Source organism: Saccostrea echinata, unplaced genomic scaffold (assembly GCF_033153115.1).
Source record: "Saccostrea echinata isolate AGI-Se365-2 ecotype Australia unplaced genomic scaffold, CSIRO_AGI_Sech_v1 ptg000002l, whole genome shotgun sequence".
NCBI classification, from domain to species: domain Eukaryota; kingdom Metazoa; phylum Mollusca; class Bivalvia; order Ostreida; family Ostreidae; genus Saccostrea; species Saccostrea echinata.
The window spans coordinates 12,712,878-12,727,500 of NW_026889751.1; the positions used below are offsets into that span (position 1 = coordinate 12,712,878).

Consider the following 14,623-nt stretch of genomic DNA (forward strand, 5'->3'; position numbering starts at 1 on the left):
CGGTCGTAGGTCGATCGAAATTTCAGGATTGGGTTTTCATAATATGTCAGCCGACGGAGAAAATCAAACAGCGGCTCAGCGAACGATGATCGGGTAAGGGTTGGCCTACTTAGAAATTTTTAACATGTAAAGGCATTGGTCTTCCTAGGAATTAAAAGGACATTGGCAAGGTTCCTGGTTATCATATAGAATTTTTCAAGAACTCTTGAGTAGGTTTAATTGCATTAAACAGGCTATATTCTGGATTGTTTAACCTACCAAGCCAACCTTCCTTTTTAGATTTTGTCATATCAGTGTTTTTGCAATTCTCAATGCATTTCCTACCGGTATGTAAAATGTTGATAAAAGGGACCTACATAATTTTTCACCATAATATTTCTCCAAAACCCACTTATTCCATATAGTTTTTGTATTATATACATTATTGTATCTTCATTTCCTATGACTTTTAGATATTTTGACTGAAAATGTATATATAAGACATGGACATACCAGCACCGATCTTTCTTTTTTTTTTGAGTTACTTCCCTTAACAGCTATAATTACATATTATTCATAATGGTCAAGAGAGTCAGACTGGTTGATTGATTCTATCATTTAATTGACTAAATTGATTGAAACACATTGTCATATAAATATTGGCATGGATTTATTTCAATTTTTATTCGATGTTACTAAATGCTGCTTCCTTCATCTGTTCATACAACATAGGAACTGATCTCAGTCTGTCTACCTTTCAGTATATGTCACATATTTACCCTTCCCAGCTATGGTAAATGACAACCTGTTGGTTCTTTGTCCCCTGAATACAATGTATAAAAAAACCATTACTACTTTTCTTTCTTGCTGTATAAATGATGATTCTACCCATTGAAGGAAGTACGTATGTGCTTTTGTTTACCTCTGTAAACATTGGCTTTAATTGGTTTTCACCACCTCAATTCTACACGGGAGATCACTCTCAATCACTATTTCATAAGTAAAAAAACCCATGTATTAAACCTTTTTTCTCCGGAAAACCTTGACTTGCCGATGTCCTTAATGTGACTACTCTGCATCGCCCGATACTAGAATCGTCTGATTAAGTTTTTCAGCCGACGATCGGCTTAAATCATTTAATAAATGTGACCTAAGTATTACTCGAGGTTATTGATGCATAAAACTCTATATTTAGATATAAACAAACGTGTTTATCCTCTTACTGTTTGAAAAGAAAACTCTGCAATCTGTAATAAGTATAAATAGAATAATTAAATCCTGATCTTCCTACTCAATTTGAATCCTCTTACCATATATTATTAGATACGTTTCCATAGTAACGATATTCTTTTTATTTATCTATTTATTTTCATGAGGAATAATTTTTACATTGTAATGCTTTCTGTAGTGATTATTTGAGAGTCATACATGTATCCCCGAAATCTGTGATGAGTGCCAAATCTTTCAATACAGCAGTTACAGAGAATGAATCCCATACTGACAAAATTGCTGGCTATGTGCTAGGAATCGTTGCTATGGGTTAAATGAGTACAAAAATACTTTCCTAAAACAAACATGACAATGTCAATTTTTCTCAAACACATTTTTTTGACTTGATTTAGATAAATTTTACAGGTTTACATGAATATGTGTCAAAATTAAGTTTCTTTACCTCGTTGCTATGGGGAAGTGTTGTTGTTGCTATGGAAATAAGTCAATGTACGATATTCAATAATTTGCTACAACATTTTATATTCTTTCCACACTCTCAGCATATACAATTATCAGCACATTACTTGAATGTTCAATTCCATGACAAACAATACGATTCCAAAGTCAAATCTGTTTTACAGGAGGCATAGTGCGCATTGGTTGTCATGTACTGGGAATCGTTGCTATGGGTTGATTAAGTACCAAAAAAACTTTAATAAGATCAAAATTTCATTGTCAATTTTGCTCAACGACATTTTTCTGACTGAATTTGAATAAATTTTTAATAAGATTACATGAATACATGTCAAAATTGACTTTCTTTGCCCCGTTGCTATGGAGAACCTGTTGTTGCTATGGAGATAAATAATTATACAATATTCAATAATTTGCTAGGAAGTCCAAATTTAATTCTACTATTTTAAAATTTGTTTTCCGTTTTTGTAGATAACAATTCATTTGATTTTTCTGTAAACTTTTTACATTGTTTCTCATTTTATGTATCAAAATGCCCATATTTGTTGCTAGGCATATTTGGAAATAGCATGACTTGACGACCGGGGATACCTGTTTTTCCATAGTAAGGTGTTGATCGAAAATGGCATCTAGGTTCTTCACACATGCATTCACACCTTCAATGATATCATCACCTACTTAACGTAGGTCGCGGGTTTGCTGACGTCGTTAAAATTGGGTACGCAATTTATATGATTTGGGCGACTTTCTTGTGCACATTTGATTATGACGTCACAATGAAAAAGAAATCTGCGATGATTTTTGTTTTATCAAATTCTTCAGTATATCATTATTTAGCTATAACGTTTCTTGGAATTGGTAGTTTAGTGTTACATTATTTAAGCAACGACTTATCACAAATAATGAAGGCTTTTAACGATTTGTATAGTCGATACAATACTTAGATATAACTTTTATTGGAATTGGTAATTTAGTGAAGAAGGCTTATTACGATTCGAATGATCGACACTGGAAGTATTAAAAAACGGTTAATTATTTGTTATGAATGGCATCTTCTCGGGCCTTTCCTGCAAGCTTGGAAAAACAAGTGGTTGTTTTTCGGCTTGTCGGAAACGCCCGAGAAATTGCGATTGATTTGTTTTCACTTGGTATCGCAAAACGATATTGACACAAGGTTCAACTGACCCTTATTTTTCCTTTGATCTTATTTGAATTAACAGGGTTTTTTTTATTAATAAAGAATTCCATTATTTAAAAAATTGCAAATACATCTGTTACATCAAAAGATTAAAATTTATTTTAAAAAGGACATTTTTAAATTATATAGATCTACAAATTTATCACAAATTAAATACTGCTAAGGTACGATGAAATGTATAGACAATTTTTTAGCGACACTGACCTCCTGTTAGGTGACTACTATTTGATTCTGAGGGGGAGAGGGGTGGTAAATTTTACCGAGTCAGATTGTTTATTTTCATGTCGGTGAAGGACAGATTATTTATTTCCAAAAAGAAAAAAAACAAGGACAGATTATTTATTTCTTCTTCACTGAAAAAAGTCTGACAAGCAAAAACAAAAAAAAAGGAAAAAAAAAAACAAAGAAAAACATCGAATTTGAAAACTCCCATTCGGGGGGGGGGGGGGGGGGGCTAGAACTAGTCATGGACAGATTTTTTTCTTGCCCAGTCGAGGACAGATTATTTATTTTCAACATTTTCGATGACAGATTATTTATTTCCAAAATCTGCAAGCCTCCCCCGTCCCCATCCCCGAATGAAATGTTCGTCCCCTAAGCAACAGCTTGCAATGCTGTTACCTACAAATTTTATTCACTACTCTGTTTTCCATGTCAAACTAGTAGAATTAAAGTTCTAAAAAAAAAAAAACTGGCTGTTTGTTGCGTCAGATAAAATTAATTTTAAATTCTTGTCCCATTTACCCCTCTGAAAATGTGGTATGAAAAATAAATATTTTGTTTAAATATATACTGAAAATATATTGTACTTAGCCGGGACGATATTTGGCAGAAATTCGTAGATTTGAGGGCCTTGCTGGTCTAAATAAAAACATTTTATAAACTTGAATTACTTAGATTAGAGGATACCGTTTTCTGCCAGGACGCTGGAAAAGAAAAATACACAGCCAAATGTAAGTATACGTCTAATCTACTGTTGTTTTACGTCCCTTGCGAGAATTTGCACTAATATAAGACGATATAAAACCTGATCTGAAGAGAAACATGTCTAATAATCATTCCATTGATATTGAATTATTATGATACAATTCACGGGTCACTTGAAAGCAGATAGTCGTGAATTTCTTTTTTATAAAAATTATTTTATCTCATTTTTCTGCACTGAATACCGGACAGAATTTCACGACTTCAAGCATGACGTCGCGATATTTTATGACGTCGTTCTATAAAATGTTACATTTTGCGACATAAAAGCAATTATCCACATTAAATAACGCAAAAACTAACCCGAAGACATATCAATTTTATCACATTGATTTATTTCAAATCAATTCTTAAATAAAATACCAAAGGGAAAACAATTTTGTCTGCACCAATTAAAAGTTATTGATATATTTTTAAACATAATCTTGCCTCCAAAAGAGCCGAAAACGACGTTTTTCTTATATAATTCAATAGAATACAGTCAAAAATGTTACGAAAACAATGGCATGTTTGAGATTTAATTACACAAATACGGTGCAGACGAATTTTATAAAATTTTCAGAGAATGTAAAACGAAGGTATAGGATTCATATAACTAATTTTTATGGTATGTTTTCGGACACTTTTAAATGGCCTGCAAACCCGCGACCTACATTAATTTTGGTATATGCTTCTGATGCTGCCTTGTGGTGAAGATTATACGCTACAAATTCGGCCAACAGCCGCTTTATATATAGCATAAGTCCATTTTGTGGGAAACGGTTTATTCCATTCCATGTTAAAAATTCTAACTTCCCGATCGATTAACATTCATTTAAACCCTGATTCATGACACTTCTCAGCATTATAGTGAATATTTAAGTGTAAATTAAGTACCGATTTTTGTGTTTCTTTCATTCTTTTTTTTCAAAACATAAGTACAGGGTGTTTCAGCAAACATGTCCCGACTTTGCGGATTCAGTATAAAGTTACACAGTATTAATAAAAGAAAATTTTTGCAAAAATGAAAGCCACATAACCAAAAAAGTTTATCAATATGAAATTGGAAGTAATGCTGAATGAATTATTATTTAAGACAGGTATTTTTAAAGTTTGAACATCAGCAAGCAGTTTTCAATTTAACGTCAATTTTATGTGTTCGAAAAAGCCGCAATGTTTTATAGTCAGCATTCTCATTTTGTCTTTGAAGTCCTGTATGGCATATATTTTGACATCATTTGAAAAGTCTGTTCCTTAGAAAGATGGTTTTCATATGAGTACTTCTTTTTTCAAAATCTTATGCACTAGAATTGGTGATTTTGAAGATTTTCTGTTTGTATTGTTTTATGGTTCAAAAACATCTCGAGTTTTGAAGATGTAATCAAAACTTCAGTGGAAAATATAAAATTATGTTCTTTTATATTGTTTATATAACAATTATATTGCCGGAAAATGTGCTATAAAATACAGTTATAATTTTGTAAATATTTTATTATTGTGCAAAAATATGGACATCAAAAGTCGGGACATGTTTGTTGAAACACCCTGTATTAATTAATAGGGATAACATTCCATTAATTTTTAGATTTTTTCTTTCATTTGTAAAAATGTTCATGTAAATTCAGGCGCGGATCCAGGATTTTTCTTCCAGGGAGGGGAGGGGGATCCCAGTCAAAAGAAAAATTCTAACACAAAATTTTGACAAGTCAAAAAAAAAAAAAAGAAACCGTAAATTCCCTCCTTCCTAACCGTATTAAACCCAGAAAAATTCTTGACCAAAAAAAGGGGGTAGGGGTTACCATTTCCCAAACGTGAAAAACACCTATTTCGTGGTGGTGATGGTGGGGTCCACGTTTTCCAAGGGGGGGGGGGTTCCAAAGTCATTTTTTATTTGCTTCTGTATATATAGTGTACTTTAAATAACTCTTCAAATTCCAGGGGGGGGGGGTCCGAACCGCCCTCTAGATCCGCGCATGAAATTGAGATCTACCCACAGACATGTAGTTCTCATTGTTTTTGAAAAGGATGGAAAAGTCAGAAAAATAATCAACAACTTACCTGAAAAAATCTTTGACTAGGGAAAAAATTTGAAACACGAAAATCAAATTCTAGGGGAAAAGGGGGTGGGTGGGTTGGTTCCGACTATTTCGACAAGAAGATATTTTGAAATACATAGAAATACATTACCATGTAAGAAATTGACTATGCTGCAACAAAGAATGGGGGTACCAACCAACCTTTTAATGAACATTTTTATACCAAATAAAAAGAAAAAAAATGTTTGGAAAAAAGGGGCGTGTTTGCTGCAACTAAATTCAAAATAACAACAACATTTTTTTTTTTATATCTTTACCAATGAATACGTACATCACAATTGAATAGCTTGTTTGTCAATCAGAAAAGAAAACAAACCAAAAAAGCATATTTTTTTCAACTGGTTATTCTTATCAAGAAATGCAGTCATATAAAATAAATTGTGTTCATTGCGGTTTGTTTGTTTGCCTCGAATTTTTTAAACATTTTTTTTTCTAGAAAACCAGCACTGGCACTTGAACCGCTACCATTTTCCAATAACACAAAGAAGGTGGGCGAACAAGGCGAGCGAAGTGCCTATAGTGCGACAAACATGAAGGTAAAAAATTAAATCTCAATTATAACAAAATTTTCCTTGATATTTCATCTAACATTAAAGTATACTTTATGTAAAATCTCCAAAGTTTGCAAAGATCTCACAAATATTGAAATTATTTGCCTATGAAACAGCATAGGCACACTAAAGAGAGCAAAAAGGATCATTTTCTCATAATATTTTTCGATATCAGTGGGTCTTCGCTCCATTTTTTTTTTTTTTTTGTTGTTGAAAGTTTATCCTCAAAGTTTGCGTAAAAATATTCATTTTTGGTTAACAAAAACATGGAGCAAAGACCCACTATACCTTCAAAATACTCTTTTATGACACAACATTCTAATCTTCAGAAAAACTTGAAGTCCATTTAGTCAAGGGTCACATCACAAACTTGAAATAAATACCAAGTTATAGTTACAATATTAGATATTAGATAGATATATATTAATTGGTTATCGGTAAATACACTCAGTTTTTCATTCATGAGGGGCGAAGCCAATCCAAATCTTATAGCATTTTTCACGTTTGACGATGAATAATCGGATTATTATGGAATGCCTAGGTAATTAAATAGCACGATTAAAGACAAAAACATCTGCCGAAACAAGATATCATGGCACATTTTGGTGACATGTAGTAGGTAAATGATCTTTCAGGCCCATGCGCGGATCTGGGCGGGGGAAGGGGGAGGGTTCCGGACCCCCCCCGGAATTTGCAGAGTTATTAAGTGTATATACTAAACCAACTAAAAGTGACCTTGGACCCCCCCCCCCCCTTAGAAAACACGGATCCCCCTCGAAAACGCGGATCTGTATAAATTTGGTACGTAAAGTCATAGGTATGAAGCTTTAGAAGTTAACTACTAACCCCCCCCCCCCCACACTAGGGTGGAACCCCCCTCCCAATAAATTCCTGGATCCGCGCCTGAGTACGGAAGCGTATTAGTGCCACGATTTTTTTAAGTTGGTAATTCCAACTTTAAGGACATACGCAACGTACCTTACCTGCTGATAATTTTTCAAGATATTCTTAATGTAAGATTATAGTGCCATCAGATGTTCTTAGACAAAAATTCAGCAGGCATTACCAGGTGTTTTGAAAAGATATCAATTGATGAAAATTCTTGTATAATTCAAAGAAAAATATACAAAAATTACTAAACATATATTCTAGATGTTTGATTTATCCAAACTTGTTTTAGAAGAAGTGTACAACAGCATATATAGACATTAAAATGTAGCAAACAGTTCCTTTAAGTATTGGAACTCTTCAACTCCAGGGAAAAAGACAATTAAGTTCAAACTACGTTGCGTATGTCCTTAAAGTTGGTAATTCCAACTTTAATGTTGGTAAATCCAGCTTTAAAGTTTATAATACCGCGGGTATGGTTTTTAATAAAACGTTAATTCTACGTTTTTTTTTTTTGTTTTTTTTTTTGGGGGGGGGGGGTCGTATGGAATATTTCATGATTGTAAATGTGTACTAGAAGAATAATTTATTAAAGATATATATATATATATATATATATATATATATATATATATATATATATATATATATATATATATATATATATATATATATATATATATATATATATATAATCTTTTGACCCGGGTGTATATTCGGGGTGGGGGTGGGGGTGGGGCATTCCACAAGTTCCTGTGGTCGGTCCCTGTTACTATTTAATATCATTATTATTTTCTTTTTTCAAATTTTTTTTGTCGTTATCACCATCATCATCACCATACAGAAAGAGTCTCTAATCAACTGAATCTATAGATGAATATATGTGTAAAACGAACATGGTAAACATGTTTTGAACTCGGGTTCGGTAACCTTCTAGAAGGTGTGTCGGTTTTTACCCAATCATATTGCATCATATGAAACAGAAGGTCGAGGCCGCATTGTTGTTGACGAGTGTGCTGCAAAAGGTCCTAGATAACACGTCTACCACGCACATATTGTAGTTGACACAGATCTGGCCCGGTTTTAGTTTTTCAGACATAGTTCAACATGAGCGAAAAAGGAGCTAACCCCATCGACACGGAACCCATCACTTTAACAAGGTTCATTTTAGCTGAGCAGAAAAAGCACCCGTCAGCCACCGGTGACTTTTCTCAATTGATCAATTTCATACAGACGGCAGTGAAAGCGGTGTCCTCGGCTGTCAGGAAAGCTGGCATTCATAAAATGTATGTACAGAAGACCTTGAACTTTGCACTGTTATTAATTTCAGTCTTGAAATTCAGGGGAAATTAAAAGTAGAACTTGAGGAATTATTCATACTCAGTTATAAGTATTCCGTTTGATATCAATTACAGTTAAACTGTTGATTGCAAAAGGAAAACACCAAAAACATTTGATTTGTGGAAAAAAGTTACAGTTGACAAATAATCCATAATTTGAACTGTATTAATTTATTACTTAGTTATGTATAATTTACTAGTTAACATATATACAGGTACATATGGATATAAGAAAATGTAAGTTTTGAATCCTTATAAAACTGCCAACATTTTGAAGGTTTTTAAAAGTGAGATACCAGCATGTAACCATCCTAAATATGTTCATAGAATCAGACATGATTTTGAATACTAGTTATGCAGTAGAGTCTCTTACATGCATTTGTAGTTTGCAAAATAAACAGTAATTTGAATGCAAAGGTATACATAATGCATATAATGCATACAATATACATAGAACAGCTATTAAGACTACATTTTTGAAACTTAATCCTAGAGGATGAAGCATGCAGCTTTGTAAACAAGTTTACAAATTATTTGATCTTTTCATGAGCAATCGGATATATGTCAGATTCACTATTCTGTGTCATCGTTACTGTCAACAGCTGATTTCCTGCTCATTTTGATCATAGAAGTACCACAAATGATGTGGTATAATCCCTGATTAAGCAATCTCGAGACATACAATAAACTTTCAAATTATATTGTCAGACATTGTTGAGCAACAGCATTTGAGTCAGAACATGTTGTTTTTTTTTAATTTGTACGTAAGAGCTATTTGCTATTTTACTTGGTAGATTGTTGTTCATGTTTAAATCTATTTGATCACTGACCAAGCCAAACCTTTTACAACTGGGCTTCAAAAAAAAATTAAAGGCAACTACAATCTTAACAGTGAATGAAAGAATCTTTAATAAAATTTGAATCTTTTTTAATTGAATAATGAAGGGGATTGATTTTATCACAATTCCTTTATGTCGCAGTTCATTCTAAGCACATAATTATATGAGTCTAATCTATGCACATGCTTTAGTACATGTATATTTCATTTAAGCATTTGTTTTGATCTATTGATTTATACCTTTTTTCCCTATTGCCTACATTCACTTTTCATTCAGCCGAATATTCATCTATGCTAACATCTTCCAGATTTGGTATGTCCGGTACAGAGAATGTGTCTGGAGATGACCAAAAAAAGTTAGATGTTTTGGCCAATGACCTGTTTATTAACATGCTTAAGTCTTCCTATCTAACTTGTCTTCTGGTGTCGGAGGAAAACGATCATGCAATTGTCGTGGAACCAGAGAAAAAGGTACTAACAGTGTATACGTGTACATGTATTTGGATCATCTTAGTAACACTGCAGATAATGAAATGGTGTATTGTTAGTGTCTTAACATTAAACAACAAAAGAATATTTTTCCTAGAAAGAAAACTGCATGTTTTGCTTTAAAAATACTGGAGAAAATGACATTCCAGGTCTTAAACATCCTCACAATGTCAAGGTTTTGTGATTTCAGAACTCCACATAAACCCTTGACATAAGTCGTTATTTAAAAATTGGGTTAGAAAGCTACTACATGTATTTCATTTGTTCCTGGTGTAGGGCTGGAACTAATCATAAAACAGCTTTTATTGTAGGTAAGTTTTGTGAACAAATATGACTCGTCTTTAAAATGGAAAGTGTCAATATTGTAGGATTTGTGACTAGTTACTTTAAATGAAGCATGCGGGATTCATTTTTTGAAGATCGTCCTCCTTAGAATCACAAAAGATATGCTCTGGAGTTGGGCAATTTGATAACGACAGATTTGAAAATCTCATTGGTTAGTTTATAATTACCCATTACGTCATGTGTAACCACAAGCCCAACTTTTAAATAACGACTTGTGTCAAAGGTTTGTGTGGAGTACCTTGACATTGTGAGGATGTGTCTTAAAGAAAAAAGAAAGATTCTTCATATAATTTTAGCTCACCTGAGCCAAGGTTCAAGTGAGCTTTTCTGATCAAAATTGTTCTATTGTCTGTCATTGCTAACTTTTTACAATTTCACCTTCTTTTACAGAAAAGACATGCATCCAGGAATTTTTTCGGGGGGGTCCACCCCAGTCTAAAAATATCCAACCCAGAAATTTCTTGACAAGGAAAAAAAATGTAAAATCCATTTCCTAAACACATCAGAAAACATTAAATCCATTTACCACATTTCCCAAACGTAGAAAAAAACTGGTGGTGCTGGTGGGGTCAATGTTATCTAGGAAGGTCCAAAATAATTTTTTATTTGCTTCAGAATATACTTTAAATAACTCTGCAAATTTGGGGGGGGGGGGGGTCTGGACCCCTCCAACACCCATCTAGAATAATAAATGAAAATAATGTGAAAGCTTCCTGACATAGTGCAGATTCAAGTTTGTTCAAATCATGACCTCAGGGGTAGGGTGTAGCCACTACGTATGGGCGATCAAAGATTTACATGGGTATGTGTAGGAAAAATCTTTTAAAATCTTCCTCTCAAGAACAGCAAAGCCAAGATCAGTCATATTTATATAGAAGCATCCATAGGTAATGTAGATTCAAGTTTTTTCAAATCATGACCCGGGGGTAGAGTGTGGCCACTAAGGATGATCAAAGTTCTACATGGGTATATTTAGGATAAATCTTTAAAATCTTTTTCTCAAGAATTGGAAAGCCATGATTAATCATATTTTTATGGAATCATCCTCTAGTTATTTAGATTTAAAATGTTCAAATCATGATCCCCGGGGATGGGGTGTGGCCACTATGGGTGATCAAAGTTTTATATGGGTATAAATAGGAAAAATCTTTAGAAATCTTCTTTTCAAGAATAGGAAAGTAATGATTAATCATATTTATTTGGAAGCATCCTCAGGTTGTGTAAATCCAAGTTTGTTTAAATCATGATCGTAGGGAGAGGCTACAATGCGGATCATTGTTTTTCCATAGAATACATAGAAGAAATCTTTAAAAAAATCTGATGATGAAGAACAGCAAAACAATGATCAGATATATTTATATAAGCATCCACAGGTAGTGTATATTCAATTTTGTTCAAATCATGACCACTGTGGGTAGGGTGTGGCCACAATGGATAAAAAGTTTTACATAGAAATACATAGACAGGGGCTGACAAATAGATTTTTTAGGAACTTGTCCAAGGGCAAGTGCATGGTCAAAATTCACTTGCCCTACCTGAATTTTTGCTTGCCCCACCATCATGACCATAAACTAATACTGTATATATTTATAAATATTTCAAAAAATAGGAAGACAAATATTGAGTAGATCATGCAAGCCCCTGTCAGACTGTGCCTATCTTTATTTTTATTACTTACACGTGGATTTAATTTTTTTAAGTCCCTTGCCCATGGGCAAGTGGTTGATAAAATTTTACTTGCCCACCCCTAAAATTCACTAGCCCAGGGCGTCGGGCAATGGGATTGGTCAGCCCCTGATAGAAAAAATCTGTTAAAAACCTTTTTCCCAGGAACAGCAAAGTCTCAGTCATATTTATAAAAAACAGATAGTGTAGATTCAAACTTGTTCAAATCATAACCTCCCAGAATAAATGGGACTATAATGGATGATCAAATTTTACATGAGAATATATAGGAAAATGAACCTGCTGATGAACAAGAGGATCCAGAGTTACCCGGACGAGTGATGAGGCCCCAACAACACCTGTAGGAAAATTCTTTCTATTGGGGATACCGATCTGTTATCTGCAACTCCTCCTATACCACTGAATAAAATTTATTGAGACTTTCACAGTCTGTTACATAATGCAATTTTGTTTTAATGGGACAGGTGTTTGGGGTTTCCCATAGCAAAACATGGACTTTGCCATTCTTTATTAAACCCCCCTTTGAAAAGCAGGGGGTATATAGTACTGAGGGTATCGGTCTGACTGTACGATTGTTCTTCCATCCGTCTGTTTTGCTTTGGGGTACCCATCTCTTATGTGCATCTCCACTCCTCTTATACAACTGATTAAAAATTAATGGGACTTTCACAGAATCTCTGTTACATAGTGCCATTGTGACCTCCTATTTTACTTTTTGATCAGACATATATTTTTGGTTTCCCATAGCAAAACAGAGACACTACCATTCTTGCTATAATATTGAAGGGTACCCATCTCTTATCCGCAACTCTTCCTATACCACTGATTAAAATTTAATGATACTTTTACAGGATCTTTATTACATAGTGCCCATGTGTACCTCCTGTTTTATATTTGTATTGGACAGATACTTTGATATCACAAATGTTCATGGGATTTTAATTTTCATGGTATGATGAGACCAACGAATTCATGTTCCCCACGAAATGTTAAAATTTTAAACTGTATCATCATGTTTGTCCCTCAACCATGAAATAAAAACTCCATGAACAAATATTTTTTCCTCAAACTATGAAAATTTGACTCCACAAAAAATATTTTACATAAATGGGGTTTCCAATAGCAAAACATGGACTTTGCCATTATACTTGTAATGGGAACCAGTGTATCTAGGGAATAAATAAACCAGAGAAGTTTGTCTAGCTTTTCTGTATTTAACTTGCTATAGATAGTACTTGGGGTTGGGAAGAATTGTAGTAGCCCCAAGATACACTTGTTCCATTTACATTTTGGTGTTGTGCCTTGGAAATGACAGGTGAAACACCCGCCAGTGAAGAGCTTGGGTTGATGTCATGGGGGGCAAAGACCTTTAAGGAGGGAGGGAAGTGGAGGTTAGGCAGTCTTTAGCGCTGGTAGCATCCTGGTCTGGTCTGTCCTGTTACACGTTATTTAGGGGCATACCCTTTTAATCAATGCAACTCCTCCTAAGCCCCTGTATGAAATTCAATAAAATTTTCACAGAATCTCATTTACATACTACCAAGAAATGCACTTTGCCATTATACTCATGGGGGGGGGGGGGGGGGTTATCAATTTGTGAGCTCAGTGCTCACAGAACCTCTAGTTTCAGTGATATTTGTTTTTCTGAATCTTTCAGGGCAAATATATAGTGACTTTTGACCCCTTGGATGGATCCTCAAACATAGACTGTCTAGTATCAATCGGGTCTATTTTTGCTATTTACAGAAAGGTAAAAATACAAGCTATTTCATTAAAGTTAATTCAAGATTCTTTGTACCTTTTAAAAGTATACCAGTAAATTCATAATTATGAACATGTAATTAAAAATTCTTTGTAAAATAAATTTATTTTACTAGGCAGTAGTGAAGTGTAAAATGAATTGTATATATGGAAAAATTGAAATAAGAAAATAATTTTTAATAACTTTTTTCAAGCATGTGAAGACAAGAACAATTTTTTTTTTTGCAGAAAGATGATGGACCTGCCACTGAGAAGGATTGCTTGCAGAGTGGGAGGGAGTTGGTGGGGGCAGGATATGCCTTATATGGTAGTGCCACAATGATTGTTCTGTCCATTGGAAATGGGGTCAATGGTTTCATGCTTGATCCAGTAAGTCAGATTACCTCTTTATTAACTTGGTGTTGAAGAATAAGAGAATTGCATATTGCGTCCAATACTTGATATTCACAACTGTGATAGAGTAATGTTTTCAAGGTTTTGCTTTAAATATATTAATTTTTGTAGTCTATTGGAGAATTTATCCTGACTGAGCCCGACATAAAAATCAAACCCCGAGGAAAGATCTACTCTATCAATGAAGGTTATGAACAATTCTGGGACAAAGCTACTGCTGAATATGTACAGAGCAAAAAGAGACCAAAGGTAAAATTGCTGCCTTCCTTGGTGTCAATCTGAAACATTCAATCTGTCAAACTTTTTAATTCATTGCAAACTAATAAATCTGATAAGAATTAGAAACAAGAAGCCCATGGGTCACAGTGCTCACCTGAATCACCAAATGAATTGCAGTAAAACTCAGTTAT

General features: G+C 33.8%; 1 protein-coding gene across 1 annotated transcript in view; it reads left to right on the plus strand.

Annotated features, from left to right (window-relative positions):
• The first annotated feature begins 8,387 nt into the window (after positions 1–8,387).
• The window catches only part of LOC133173097 (fructose-1,6-bisphosphatase 1-like), a 19,591-nt gene continuing 13,355 nt past the window's right edge, over positions 8,388–14,623 (plus strand). The window contains exons 1-5 of the mRNA XM_061308028.1: positions 8,388–8,647; positions 9,848–10,010; positions 13,717–13,809; positions 14,049–14,189; positions 14,325–14,462. Of these exons, the coding sequence (XP_061164012.1) occupies positions 8,469–8,647; positions 9,848–10,010; positions 13,717–13,809; positions 14,049–14,189; positions 14,325–14,462 (714 nt within the window). The 5' untranslated portion in view covers positions 8,388–8,468. The remainder of the gene's footprint in view (positions 8,648–9,847; positions 10,011–13,716; positions 13,810–14,048; positions 14,190–14,324; positions 14,463–14,623) is intronic.